A 15,691-nucleotide genomic window follows, 5' to 3' on the forward strand; every position below is an offset into this window, starting at 1 on the left:
ACTACACTTAGCAACATAATTTTGACCACTGAATATTGAGAAAATATACATTATTTCAGCTCTAACAGCAGCATTCTGATTCAACATAGTAGGATTTGAAAGAAGCCACCTTTCCTAATAATACACACATCTTATACAGGGTAATGAATGAAAAAGTATTAGCAATGCTTACCTCATAAAGTGTGTTGTAAGTTGTAATGGTCACAGTATTTGTGTGCAACATTAACCTCTCTCCAAGAAGAGTGAATAGACTGTGCGTATGCATGATTTCAACTTTTCTCCTACAACAACAAATAAACATGGAATTTCACCATATTGCAAGCAGATTTATTGCAATAGTAGATAGTAGACTTGAACACACAGACACAGACACAGACAGACACATATAAAGTGAGAATGAATTTTTGCAATTTAGCTATGAATTACTTTACATCTGCACTTAAGAACAACCTAAGCCAATAACATGCAATTGGTAATAATTTCTTTTGGATGTTAATAGAGACTTAGAGCATTAAAAAACTGTAAATAACATTGTTAAAGTGATGGCAAGGTACAAATGTATACCTATAAATTAATTAGATACATAGTATTCAAACTTTACCATATAAGATTTAATAAGTTAATTAAACATCTGCTTGAAAGTAAATGACAACAAGTACTGTGACTGTAGGCCAGGTATTAAGGAACCCTGCAGGATTTCTGGAAAGTTAAGATAGGTTATTTCCTAAGTGTACCACTTTGGTACTTTGGAGGTGGAATGAAAGATAAGTAAAATACATAAATTAAACAACCTACTTCCTGGGACTGGGAACCTATTTGGCACAAACAGAGCATAAGCCTTGTTGGCAAACTAAAGTGGATTTTCTGCTTGTGCAAGCATTGTTGTCATGCAAGGAGAGATCCATTAAAATAGGTGATTATGTTTACACAAGCATCCTCCTGGCCATAATACAGAGACATAGAATAAGTATTCTGGGTTGGACTCACACTTAATCATTGCTTAGTCAACATGAAATCAATCATACATATGCTAGGCATGACTATAAGATTGACTGACCAACCAACCTATTTGCTTGCTTTATATATTTTTGTTGCTTGTTTGTTTCATTTGACAAGAGGGCTCTGAAAGAACATTTCAGAAATTAGTACTTACTTATGACCCAAATGTTTGAGAAAATATCCTAGCACCTTCAGAGCCTGCACCCAGATGCTTTCACTTTTCGAGGCCAATAATTTATAAATCACACTGGAAGGTTTGGGGGGAAAAATAATAAGGGAAAAAAGGAAGATCATTTCAGTTAGTTAAAAAAGCAATGCATTTCTTGTAGGTGTAAGTAAATCAAAACAAAACATTTAGCATTCTATAACATTTTTATAGATTGAATTTTATTTACTTTATTTAATAACACACATTTTTATATCCACAAATTATATGTTTATTAACTGAAAATACCAGTGCACAAACAGAGAATATTGCTATATGATGAACCTGTTCCAGGTCTTTCAAGATTCTGACCATGCTATTTGATCCTTCTCCCCAAAGCCAAATTGATACCTTTCTATAAATTTGGCTTTGGTTGTAAGTTTTGATAAAACAAAGAAATGTATTTACATCTACTAGAACCATAGATTGATTGATTGATTGATTGATTGATTGATTGATTGATTGATTGATTGTATTTATATCCCGCAAGGTAAACTGTGCAAACACTAAGAAACAAGCCTGGTTCTGTATTCCACGGATCCAGTCACATTAAGAAAGTGTCAACTAGGAATAGCATATCATGGAATGATCTCATTCCCCTTCCAGGACTAGAATGGCATACTTGTCATACTGAAACCTAATTTTCTTACTGATTACACATATAGTAATACTTTCCACAGAAAACAACTGAGAAATCCAGTATTCTAATGTATATGTGATTAAGCACCAGTGTGCCCATCAATCACAAAAGCCATCAGGAGACAAGATGCTCAGTTCATGCTCTAAATACATCTGGTTTTAAGTGAAAAAATAAGGTATTCCATTTCACACATTTTTAAAAAATACTCTGCCTAAACAAGTGTAAATAAATCCCATTGTTATTATTAATGTGTTGTGGACATGGTTCTGTGCCCGAGAAAGTTTCATGTAGATGTTGATAGGTAGTTTATCAAAGTAGCTAAACCTTTAGACTGCACAGACTTTGACATCCATCCTTCTCATTCCAAAAAATAAGTTCAATGAAGAACAAACCCTAGATGATCTTACAATGCAATTTTATGTGTCTCTACTCAGAATATTCCTAGATAAGTATGGATAACATCATAACCATGAAGTAGCTAGGAAAACATGAGAGAAATTATCCTGGCCTCCATAAAGAGCTAGTATTGCAATCACTTCTGAAAGAAAAAAAACTTTGGTCCCAGAAGATTTTAGCAACTTTAGTAAAATGCTTTCTTCCTCGGTGATGGGCTGAAGAAAATGGTTCTGATCAAAAACAGTCTTAAATGAGACACACACACCCATCCATGAAAGCAACAGACATCGTATTAGTGGAGCAAAAAGGTCTGCAAAGAACGTTCCAGGGACATTCAGCAGAATGCAATAGCAAAGCTCTTGTGATCAGAAACCCTGCTTTATCATAGTTTTTTTAAATTACATGGTTCCAACCTCTCCACAGCCCTTTGTACTCTTTCGGATGTGTGAGGACATTAAGGGGATTGGCTTATGTGTGTGCTACCATCCAACAAAACCACTGAGCTCCACATGAGTTCAGGTAAACACATGAATGGGGCTAATCTACATAGTCTCATTTCTTGTTTATTTATTAATAAATATTGCAAGTTAATAAGAAGCAGAAGATAAAGTAGCATAGTTCTGAAAATGTCCTCACTCTTTGCACAGAACTAGTTTTTTCCACATGTATGACTTTTGTTGAGTACAGTACATGTTCCCACTTAGATGAAAGAAAGAAAATTAGGATACAAAGTGAATAAAATTGTTATTATAGCTAAATACATGTATTTTAAATATGTAATCTGCAGAGGTGGAAAATTTTCTAACCATTTTGTTATTTGCATCATCAAAACATGTGGCCACTCATACATTGCATCAGAGATAAAAATTCAAATAGCAAACACTTCACTATATTAAGATATTCTATCCATTTAAATTCTGAATTACATACTCACAAACACTATAATGATCTGAATATGTAAAATACCAGAAAATATGCATTCCCATACATGCTGCTATTTCTAATTTTCATCTATTCACAAGGAAAAGGAGAGGTAGCAAATAATTAATTTCATGTCATTTTACCGTATCCCATTCCGTTGATCAAAGGCAGGTATCATAGACGCCGGATGTTCAGACATTAAAGCCACTAGCAACTGAAGTACATCATGAATATTTTCATCCTACATGATATATGACAACATTAGAGAAATACTTTCCTCATGAAGTTATTTATTTTCATTATTCATTTATTTAAAGCATTTATACCCAACTCTTTAGCTTGTAAATCTCCTGGAGGAATAAAAGAAGCTTTCAGTCAGGCTTAGAATTTATGTTAGCAAAAGATATTAGGATTAAACGACCCATGTTTATAATTATTAGAAACTTACCTCGTGCATTGTTAACAAGTAATTCAATATACTTTGTAGCTCATCTTCTTTGACTCCTCGATCCTAGAAAAATTGATTTAATTACTCTTTGGTATGTCTGATCAACTTAAGATTTCATTATTGGTGACATTTTAACAGAAAATGTTTATTTAAAACAACAGCTTGTTTACCTTTAACTCTGGTTCTTCAAGTGATCAACTCTGAACTCAGACTACTTTTGGAAGCTTCTGTAATCTTCTAAATTGGATGTGGATCCCCCTCCCTCTGACATTTATGCATAACTGTATCTGACATTTACATTTCAACACTGGCAGCATCCATTAACATTCTAAATAGTTACCTTCAAAATAAGTTGTTTCAAAAATAGAAGCATGAATGCTCGTAGTGATATTATTTCCTTCTGTGATGGTCGAGGACCTTCTGGAAAAAATTGGAAAAAAATAGTTTCACTGTGATGTAATGGGCACAGTTTTAGCTAACTTTAATTGATGCTACAAGATTCTATTGCTAGTGTCCTGCACAGGTAGGAAGATTCTATATTAAAGTAAATACAGATTTTTTTTCATGCAGTACTAGCTATAAAACATTTTTCACAATGTTCCTTAGAATGAAATACTGACATCTTGGTCTTTCTCTACTGTTCCTGTCCAATTTCAAAGGTTACTTATTTTAACATCCTGTGAACTATGTGAACTATCTATGACAAACTAAAATTTGTCAGTAGTTATAGACTACTTAGAAGTAAACACAATGGACTTGCTACTAGATATAGAACTACAGTTTCAGCCTCTTCTTGACATCTATTTCGGTCACTTAATCATGAACTTCCTTAGCAAACAATCAGGTGGGACATGAGTTTGAAATAGGTATTTTAGTAGGAACAGAGTAAAAGTTTCAGTGTTCAGTTCATAAGACAACTATTTTGTACAGTAAAAATAAGAGCCCATTATTTGTAAATCCCTAATGTTTTTCCAGTATGCTTTCTGAGATAAAAGCCAAGCACCTTAAGAGAAGGAAATGATACACTACTTTAGAATTCTTTCTATCTAGAAAACCTTGAGAAGGGTTATCATCACTTCAGATTTACTTTACAGCATATAGTTATTATTATTAGAATTTCTCAACATATTATGCTTACCTAAACCTTTAGGAGTAATGCCACTGCTATCTGCAGGATTCACCACCCAGTAGTAGTATTTCAGTGTGTGCATTAGCTGTAATACTGTTCCTACTCTACGTATTGTAGTGTAGATAGTAGCAGTACCAATGAATTCTGCAGACAAGTAGGTATACAGTGACAACTGCACCTGAAGTATAAAAAGAATATATGAGATAAAGTGACAAACACATTGTAAATAAAACAAGTATATGCTCATTTTGGTTGTATTTCCTGAGTCTAAATGGAGTCTAGTTGCATGCTGCTCTTGTTATATCCATATCAGTCAACCACAAAGGGAAAAGGATCTATAGTTCCTTCTAAATACTAGGTGCACGAAAAGTTATCCTAGCCTGGCCCTATAGATGTACTTCAACTGTGACAAACAGACATCTCAGTTAATACACCCCAAAGTCTCTGGGATTCTAGAAGTTAAAGTCTAGGACTACCAGGAACACCAAAGTTGGAGCTCACTATTTTCTAAATAGCCAAACTGACCATTCCTATACACTTCCATAGCAGTTTAAGAACCTATTCCTAAGAAAACAGAAAATCATCAAAAGCTGTCTAAATTTATTTATTTATTTATTTATTTATTTATTTATTTATTTATTTATTTATTTATTTATTTATTTATTTATTTATTTATTTATTTATTTATTTATTTAAAATATTTTCGCCCTGCCTTTCTCCTTGAAAATGACCCAAGGAGGCTTACATAATTAAAAAACAGTATTTAAAGGTAAAAACAATAAATATTCAAATCTTAAAGAGGAACAAATTCCATTTTGAGAAATGGTAAACAAAAGCAATACTCAAAACACATTCAAAACAGTAATACACAATAGTCAATTTATAAGTCCCACTCAGGTAGCCAGTCATTGATGGGAAGCTTGCCTGAAGAGAAAGGTCTTTGTCTGCTTGCAGAAAGGCAGCAAAGATGGGGCCAGACTAGCTTCCTGTGGGTGGAAGTTTCAAAATCTAGGAACAGCAACAGAGAAAGCCCTCTCCTGTGTCCCCACCAAATGCACTTCTGAAAGTGTTGGACTAATCCAAGATAGCTACTTAAGTCACAATGACCCTATTTCTACTGCAACCAGATCAGGTCAAGTGCACTATCCTACAAATTTAAAACAAAAATACTGCTTCCTGTTTCCTGTGGATAATTTTTGAAAAATAATGTTATTAGTGCAAACCATAACCCAACAGCTTCTGGCAAGAAGAACTTAGATTATTTGCAGAACCTATCCCCTAAAGATATTAGTAAACAAGAAAGACCCATCCTATTGCTGAAGGCCTAGTTGAACTATCCACCCCATAGAGGTCTGCAAATTTGCCTGTTTGAATGGCATACACAATTAAAACAAATGGCTGATGAACATGAAAAAATTACATGATTTCTGCTGGTACAAGGAGATACTCTTTTTATTTGTAGCCAAATGTGGGACAACCAAAAAGAACTGCATTCAAAATCAGACAAAAACAAACAAATACGACACCAAAACGTTGTGGCACCTTAAAGACTAATCATTATATTTTAATGTGAGATTTCATGGATCAAGTCCAATACCTCAGGCATAAGATATATGACTGCCATGTTTATACATGGCTCCATGACCAGATGGGGATACATATAATGGACAAAGTGACAGTGGTTTGTTAATAAAGGAATAGGCTATCAGGCTTTGAATAATGTCAATCAGTCTACAAAATAAAAATAGTATAGCTGATGAGAGTAGCAAACTGTATGAATCAATGTAACATTTCACACTTGTTAACAGCTTATGAACCCTTGATTCATTGACTTGTTGATAATCAGTCCTTTAAAGAGGATCTCCAGCATCCATATGTAACTTATCCGTTTCCCTTTGAAGTCTCAAGCTGTAGAGTTTTTTAAAATTAGCTACTCATGTTCATCAGTTCAACAACACAGGCTCAGCAGTAAGAAAAAGAACCCCACCTTCTAACATTTAATCAACAGACAAAATATACACTAAGTAGACTGAGTATACTGTGAACATGCTTGCTTATTTTAACACCAATTTGGATGATACTGATGAACTAACAATGTATTTCCTTATTTGTATCAGAGTGTTGTACAATTTAAAATTACGGATAAATATGAAATATGGGTAAAAATTAAAAACAAATTAAAATGTTAGAAATAATTATTATTTGTAGCCCTAAAAGGAATTTTGGATCATTTAGCTCATCAACAAGTCTGCAGTACAATGCTTCGGGAAGTGAAAGACTAGCCAGCTGTATGCCATTGCCCAGGGAATTCCTGAATGTACTCACAACACTTTTCACTCTTCAAGGAGGGTCCTTCTATGTCAAATTATGCAAACTAAAACATTAGGCAACACATAATTCACTTGCCTTGGCAGGAGTATGTATCCAAATGGCAGGGTTGAAAAGGATATGATCACATAATTGCTTTAGTAAAGGTGCTCCATGTGAAAGTCCATCCAGGTATTTTGCAAAAGATAAAAACTGTTCCAGTACAGCTCTTGTTATATGAACTCTGGATGACTAAACAGATCAATACAAATCAAATTATTTCCTTTGTTTCTTTAATACATTAGGCTGAGATTGAACATAAAAAGACTTCAGACCTATTTTAACAACATTAAGTATGCTAGCTGAACAAATATATTTATGTTTTTGATATTAAGGGTATTTGTAATTGATCCCTGAAGAAAACCAATTGCTTTTTCATGTTTACCTCAAAACATACTTACTGCCCGGCTTATTCATTAATTTAATATGTTTCTGCCATGCCAATCAATTACAAAACAAGATGATTTGCAGCATCCTTTAAACACAATGTATCTCAGAACAAAAATAAACAAGTATTTGGCATTACATCCAATCAAATGGCCAATTTTTTTTCATAAAGTAGTGTCCTAGTATTCTTTTAGTTTTTTAAAAAATCTGTATGTTTCAGATCACAGTTCCTATCATCCCTATTCAGTATATCAATTGATCAAATAATAAAATCTTAAGAAACAAAATGGTATTCATCTGCAAGATCACTGTGAAACAGAATTTGGTCCCCCTAGTTCAGTATATTTTTATGACTTTAAAAACATATATCTTGTAAGACACATGCTGTGCACTCTTGTTTGAGAAGGATATTGTGACACTTGTCAAATAAATAGCACCTCTTATGAATGGAGACACAAGCCACAGTTCATATGACAAAGTAAACCAGGAATGCATGGAAGCCCTGGTTTACCACGGATTAAATAAAGCGCAAGGAACCAGAAAAATGAAGTTTGTTTTACTGCTTCATTGCACACTGGCTACATAGTAATGTCATCTGGCTCTAGGTAGCTGCCCTTCTCTGGTTTGCAGCCGCTCAATAAGCCCCCGCCCCAAAGCCAATAATAAGCAATAGACTCTTTCTCTGGTTTGTTTCCATGAAACAAATTAGAAAAGAGTAATAACCAGCTGGCAGATGACACAGCAACTTGAATTCATGATAAAATCAGCCAAGTCTTCTTCACTGCTTTCAGCATCACTTGTTCAGCCATCCTCGCAGCAAGCGTAATGACAAATACAATGTAGTCAATGTCCTGCTTGTCCCATCAATGGATTGCCAACATACTATTTATTGAGCAGTTAGATGTACTTAGATGTAATTATGTCAATGGCCACTCCACAGTGAGGTCTAGGTGCAACTATGCCTACAGCATTCAAGTCAGCCCCATAAAGGTATTAGTTCTAGCTACAATTATTATAAATCAGTGCAGAAATTATGAATTACCGTATTTTTCGCTCCATAAGATGCACCTTTCCATAAGACGCACCAATTTTTTAGGAGAAGAAAACAGGAAAATATAATCTGTTTTCTTCGCTCCATAAGACGCACAGACTTTCCACCCCCCTGTTTTGTGGGGAAAAAGTGTGTCTTATGGTGCGAAAAATACGGTAAGTCAGTGTTCAATAACATCATATTAGTACTAAAATATGAACATGACTTGCCTTTTCAAGGAGGTAGCCAATAACTAGGAAGCCTTTTCCACCCAACATTTGTTCTTGCATGGCTACTGAACTCTTGAGAAGTTCCACCAAAAAAGCCAAGAGAGTAGCACTGCATATAAAGAAAAAGCATTAATGAGACAAAAATAATTGGTACTGTTTTTGATTCTAAAAGCTGAAATCACTGGAGAACAATTATTCAAAAGAAAGCAAACAAGTATCCTGTTGCATAATTCCACCTCTGTGACAGGAATGACATCATTATCAGAAGCAGACTGCCACTGATTAAAGACTGTCTTTTTGGGTCTTGGCGTATGCATGTTTTGTCTCACTGTGTGCAAGTCACACTTCAAAACTGGAACATGAATTCCTTAATAAGTGGTAGTTTGCTGCTGACAATTATGTCATTCACATTATGCAAGTAGACCCACACAATAGAATACAAGCCAAATCTTTGTAATAATTAACACATTGCAATCATGTTCAAAACCATTTCATCATTCCTAGTTTATAACCACTGTAACTTCAGGTGTAAAAAAAAAGTTTGACATACTGTGTGCAAGAAACTACTACATGCCATGTCTACAGTATTATGTCATTTTTTGCTTAATTATCTCTAATAAGAAAAAAAAGACTGAGCATAAGAATCAATATCTGACAAAACGTATTCTGTTAAATGAATGCCACCCCCATAGATAAAATGGGAGTGAGACTAAAAACTATGCTTCTGCTGCAAAGAGTGTTTGCAATAATCTGTGAATCCTCCACTATTCAATACTCTCTGGCTTACTTCACATCTAACGACCAAACACTGATTTGCCCACCTCCTGTTTCCAGCATGGCCAAATCATCAGTTTGTTTTCATACTCAAACAGGACCCAAAATCGGAACTCATAGTTAAAAGTAGGATTCTACTTTGCTATGAAGGCAAAGCATAATTTCTGGAAACTTTATATAATTCAGAGGTAAAAGCAAACTATGGTACAATAATAACATAATCATATAACAAATGGTGTGGTCCTTATGAGTGAAGTAAACTTATATGTATATTTCTATAGGTGGGTTTGGAATAAAACTAATGTGGAGAACCTGAAAAAAAAATTAAAAGTTGTTGATCTAGAACTATACAAAACATGACTTCTGAAACAAACTAATTGCTTAAATAGTATAGAAAGAAAAGTTATGCAAAAGCAAAAGAAGTCATTTAATAGTATTACCTGACACAAAAAATAAACTATTACTATACATATAGAAGATGACGGAGTATATTTATGCAGAAGAGAAGAGAAGATATTTATTTCCAAAGCATATTTCCCCTTGAAACTTTGATGCCTATATCCAAATAGTTATTTTTCAGACCACCATAAATAAACATCAGATTATACAGAACAAAATAAATTCACTTTAGACAGGTCTGCTGCAAAATGTCATGGCATAGCTTAATTTATTCTGATAGAATCAAACAGAAAATGTCTTAATGCTTTATACAGAGTATAATTAAATAAATATTTAATTAATAAAATATTTAATTAATTAAATATTTTATTTGCAGTTTTTAAATATTTTAAGAGATTGCTTTTAAGATATTTATTGTATGAAACTATATTGTAGCCCTGGCAAAGCTAACTGAAATATGGGGTAGTTGTAGGAAATCAGGATTAGATATAAATGTATTCTGCCAGGGAAGAACATTTTTGCCAGCTGATCCCAGAGATGTACAGAAGGAACACTCTCTCATATGCTAAGAAAGGATCCACCAATAGAAGTCACATAAAAGTGAGGTACCAGAGTAATAGGGTGAGCAAGGGACTAAGTTAGCCTAGATCCAGACTTCTTCCAACCCAGGGTTACAGTCAGAGCCACTCTGCTGGTGCAATGTTAGGCCAGGACAAGAGTAGCCCAACATAATTATTAACACCTCTAGGAGGGGTTGGATTTAACACAGCTGTATGGTGATCTAGTGTGAGTCCGATCAGACATGACTTAGAGCCCATTACCGGGCCTATTTCGTGGCAATGTGGCTGGCGAAACGGCAATATTTCGCCACCGGTATTGCTTCCTCAGACTGTCATCCAGCAGAGCTGTTTCGGGTGATCCAGGATCTTCTTCAACTGGGAAATTCAGTGGAGGTCCCAGACCGCTCATCAGCTCGCTGTGATGAATTTTCCATTCGCTTTGAAGGAAAAATCACTCAGATTCGCAGTGGGTTGGGCTTCACCAATAGTGCAGAATCAGAGGATATGTCCAGTGTGCCGTGCTTAGGTGAAGTATTCATGGATGAGTTTGAACTGTTGAGACTTGAGGATGTGGGCAGGGTGCTTGGATCTGTCCGTTCTACCACCACTCTGCTTGACTCTTGCCCATCTTGGCTAATTGGAAGATCTGCCAGGGGGGTTCACACCTGGGTCCAGGAGGCCGTGAATGCCTCTTTGAGAGAGGAATTGGTCCCTACTACCTTGAAAGAGGCAGTAATTCGGCCACTCCTTAAAAAGCCTAACCTGGAACGAGGGCTGGTGGTTAACTACCGACCAGTGGCGAAACTCCCTTATTTGGGCAAGGTGTTGGAGTGGGTTGTGGACGGGCAACTCCAGGCACTGCTGGATGAAATGGATTTTCTGGATCCATTTAAACTGGGTTTCAGGCTGGGCTTTGGTACAGAGACTGCCTTAGTCACCCTGTACTATGACCTTTGCTGGGAGAGAGACAGGGGGAGTGTGACCCTGTTGATATTCCTGGACCTCTCAGCAGCTTTTGACACCATCAATCATGGTGTTCTTTTGGATTGGCTGGCTGGGTTGGGAGTTGGGGGCATTGTTTTACGGTGGTTCCACTCCTTCCTGGCTGACCGTGTCCAGAGGGCGGTGCTGGGGGACAGTTGCTCTGCCCCATAGCGTTTATGTCATGGGGTTCCTCAGGGCTTGATACTGTCCCCCTTGCTGTTTAACATCTACATGAAACTGCTGGGACAGGTGATCAGGAGGTTTGGGCTGAGGAGTCAGCAATATGCTGACAACACTCAGCTCTACCTCTCTTTCTCCACCAATCCAGGTGTGGCAGTTTCTGTGTTGAACTCATGTCTGGATCTGATAATGGACTGGATGAAGGTTAATAAATTGAAACTCAATCCAGACAAGATGGAAGTGCTGTTAGTGCTTCGCCGGACAGGCTAGAGGGCCATTTCCCTGCCCTGAACAGGGTTGCACTCCCCCTAAGGGACAGGGTCCACAGCCTGGGGGTGCTCCTGGACCCCGGTCTAACTTTAGAAACCCAGGTGGACTCAGTGGCCAAGGGTGCCTTCCTTCAGCTGCAGAAACTATACCAGCTATGGCCCTACCTGGATGAGCAGAGTCTCGTGACCACTACACATGCACTGGTAATATCCCGTATAGATTACTGCAATGCGCTGTATGTGGGGCTGCCTTTGAAGACAGTCCGGTGACTGCAACTGGTTCAGAATTGAGCTGCACAGCTGGTGAGTGGTGAGGCTACTAGGGAACAGATCAGGCCAATTCTGTTCAAATTAAATTGGCTTCCAGTTGCTGCCTGGAACCAATTCAAAGTGCTTGTTTTGACGTAAAAAGCCCTAAACGGCTTGGGCCCTGGATACCTGAAGGACCGCCTTCTTCCATATGAACCTACCCGGCAATTAAGATCTAGTCAGGGGGCCCTTTTGAAAGAGCTGTCCTTCAAGGAGGTAAGAGCGATGGCTTGTAGACATACATACATACATACATACATACATACATACATACATACATACATACATACATACATACATACATACATACATACATACATACATACATACATACAGAAAGAAAGAAAGAAAGAAAGAAAGAAAGAAAGAAAGAAAGAAAGAAAGAAAGAAAGAAAGAAAGAAAGAAAGAAAGAAAGAAAGAAAGAAAGAAAGAAAGAAAGGGCCTTTTCGGCAGCTGCCCCCAGACTATGGAATGCCATCCCAAGTGAGATTCGTCTACCACCGGCGTTGATGACATTTCAGCGCCAGGTCAAAACCTTCCTCTTCCAGAAGATTTTTAATTGAAATAATATCAATTGTGGGTCCTGATGGCAATTTTTAGAGTACTGAATTATTAATTTTATTTTCGTTGTTTTATCTTTATATCTTTTATTATATTTAAATTGTTGTAAGCCTCCCAGAGACCTTTGGGTAGTGTGGGCGGCATATAAGTTATAAATAAATAAATAAATAAATAAATAAATAAATAAATAAATAAATAAATAAATAAATAAATAAATAAATAAATAAATAAATAAATAAATAAATAAATCAATCAATCAATCAATCAATCAATCAATCAATCAATCAATCAATCAATCAATCAATCAATCAATCAATCAATCAATCCTGGGTCTTGTTCATTTGCTCCTTTCCTGCTGCCTTTCACCTTTGCCAGCATTGCCTTTTCCAGAGAATCCTGCCTTCTCAAATAGGACAGCCTCAGTTTTAACATTTTTATATCCAGCATTAGTTGAGGCTTAATTTGATCTAGGACGCACATGTTTGTCTTTCTGGCAGTCCAGAGTATCCACAAAGCTCTCATTCAGCACCATATTTCAAAAGAACATTTTTCCCAGCAGCTTTCACAACCATACATTGCGATCAGAAACACAAATGCATAAGAGCAATGGGCCTAAATTAAATACAGTTCTTCCAAAAAGAAAAAATACAAGTAGAATACCAAACTATGCACTGATATACATGTAATTTAAATGCCCCAAATGGTACTGACAAGTAGTGTCAGTTTTCACAGGAAATTCCAACAACCCTATGGTCAAAACTGCAATAGCAAATCGCATATGCATGTCTGCTGGGTTGCATGAACACATACATAAATGCAGTTCCGAGTGCTATACTGGTGTTACAATGTTCAACATTAAATATTCTCAACAATACAGAGGCCCAATGAGATAAAAGGGGGAGAAAGAACAGAGATGGCACCAATATTGGGTGAGATATCCCCACACAACCTCCATTTACTTCATCAAACAGCAGTTACATTTATTGTTTAAAAGAAACCCTAATCATCATAGCAGTGTTTGCCAATCTGGGGCGGTGATCCCCAAGGGAGTTGCAAAGTGTTTTCTGGGGGGGGGGGTGTCATCTTATATGTGTTGCAGCCCTTCTCAAACAATTTTTCCTTCACCATAAAGTTAGTGTGTCTGTGTATGTACAAAGAAACAGCTCTTTTGTCGGAGAAAGAAGCCTTTACTAAGTGTAAAGTTATGGTTGCTGCTGCTTCCAAAAGAAAGGGATTTTAACTATGACATACCACTTCTGGAGAGCCAAAAGAAGAAGATAAAAGAAAGAAGGAGAAAAATCCACACATAATGAAGGAGGGAGACACAAAAGGGAAAATCCCCCTCTTCTTCAGTGGATATAAGGAAATCTTTGTGTAAATTTTGGAGGGGGATAATCTCTGTGTGAAGATTTCATCCCCTCCCTGGGTACCATAATGTCCTTCCACCCCCTGGCCCATCTTTTAAGTCCTTTGATTTCTCTTCTCTCTACCTTTAACCTTCACCAGTCTGTGTCCTCCCCAGTTTGAAGTGGTGGCAGTGGAGTCAGTGGCAGGAGTAGTAGGAGGGCAAGCAGAAGCAGCATCAACGGTGCCGCCATGTCAAGAAACAATGACAGTGGCCTATTTATGCAAATACGGTGGTGGGTCAGAGATAACCTGGTTATGATAAAAGGGGGTCATGACTCAAAAAAGGTTTTGAACCACTGCATTATAGTGTAGAAAAAAAAACTGCAAAAGTTGTTACTCTCAATTTTTCCACATATTGTGTAATGCTAACACAATTAGGCCAAGACCCAGATTACACTCCATAAACACTGTAAAAACAAAAATTGCATGTCTTAAATATTATTTTAACAACTTTTTCTCTGAGTTGGATTTGGAAGTTCTTTGCACAAGAGAAAAGGAATTTTTGCCATAAAAACATCTGCACACAAAGTCTGCCAATCCTCTTTCTCCAGAAGCCTGCTGCATCGTAGCCCATACTATTCCCAATGATACACTGTGGGAAAGCTGAGACTTTCAAAAACCCACCAGTTCACACAGAATCATTATGATTTCTTGATAGAATTGAATTAAATTAATGCATTGTTTCCTGATTTTAAAAAAATTATTTAAAAAAACTAAAAATAGGACAAATTCAACTGTATCAGTATTTTACATCCAAATTTGCAGGTATAATATTTTTCACAAAGGGTATCAGCAAGTGCCTGTATCATGTGAAACAGTATCACCAAATTCCATTATCTGACCAATATTTTATGCCAGAATATTTATTTATTTATTTATTTATTTATTTGACTTATATCCCGCCCATCTGATAAGTCTATACCACTCTGAGTGGCTGAACTAGGCAAACACTCAAGATTCCAAATCTATAATCTCAGTTTTTCAACTAATGAACAATGTAATCTCTGTCAATCTTCAAGGAACACCAGAGAAAGCCAACTAGTATTGTAATGTGGAAAGAAGGAACTGCCCATATCTTAAAGCAGATGAAATCCCAGCCCTCAATCACACGGAGAAGTAGTTTACGTGAAAATCACTTAATAAGCTACAGACTGGAGATGGCAGAACCAAAGTGAACCTAAGGGTTTTGTAATGGCATAGTCATTTGTGAGTGTGGAGAGCAGACAATTTCACACATATGTCTGTGTACTCTATAGCCCTCAACCAATGGAAAATTTGATGTTAGCTGCTCAAAATGCTCTTGATGTTGCCCATTACTGGGGAGAAATTATCTGATACTAAGTTTACTGTGGTGTTTCTGACACAAAGAAACAAAGAAAATAATCTCTATCAAAGCATCCATGTACTTTTCTACATTCTCCAAGCATGGAACCTGGAGTTATACATAACGTACTAAATCATTAAAATATGCCTCATTCGGCTGACTGAATCATAA

At 36.4% G+C, this 15,691-nt stretch overlaps 1 protein-coding gene across 5 annotated transcripts in view; it reads right to left on the reverse strand.

Annotated features, from left to right (window-relative positions):
- NBEA (neurobeachin) overlaps positions 1-15,691 on the reverse strand; it is a 470,696-nt gene that overhangs the window by 376,679 nt on the left and 78,326 nt on the right. For all 5 annotated transcript variants that reach the window (XM_072993781.2, XM_072993780.2, XM_072993779.2 and 2 more), the window contains exons 11-18: positions 8,753-8,861; positions 7,145-7,297; positions 4,748-4,916; positions 3,950-4,029; positions 3,610-3,672; positions 3,305-3,402; positions 1,154-1,246; positions 173-281 (exon numbers count right to left, since the gene is read on the reverse strand). In XM_072993781.2, coding sequence (XP_072849882.2) covers positions 173-281; positions 1,154-1,246; positions 3,305-3,402; positions 3,610-3,672; positions 3,950-4,029; positions 4,748-4,916; positions 7,145-7,297; positions 8,753-8,861 — 874 coding nt within the window. The remainder of the gene's footprint in view (positions 1-172; positions 282-1,153; positions 1,247-3,304; positions 3,403-3,609; positions 3,673-3,949; positions 4,030-4,747; positions 4,917-7,144; positions 7,298-8,752; positions 8,862-15,691) is intronic.

This window comes from Pogona vitticeps, chromosome 3 (genome assembly GCF_051106095.1).
Source record: "Pogona vitticeps strain Pit_001003342236 chromosome 3, PviZW2.1, whole genome shotgun sequence".
NCBI lineage: Eukaryota > Metazoa > Chordata > Lepidosauria > Squamata > Agamidae > Pogona > Pogona vitticeps.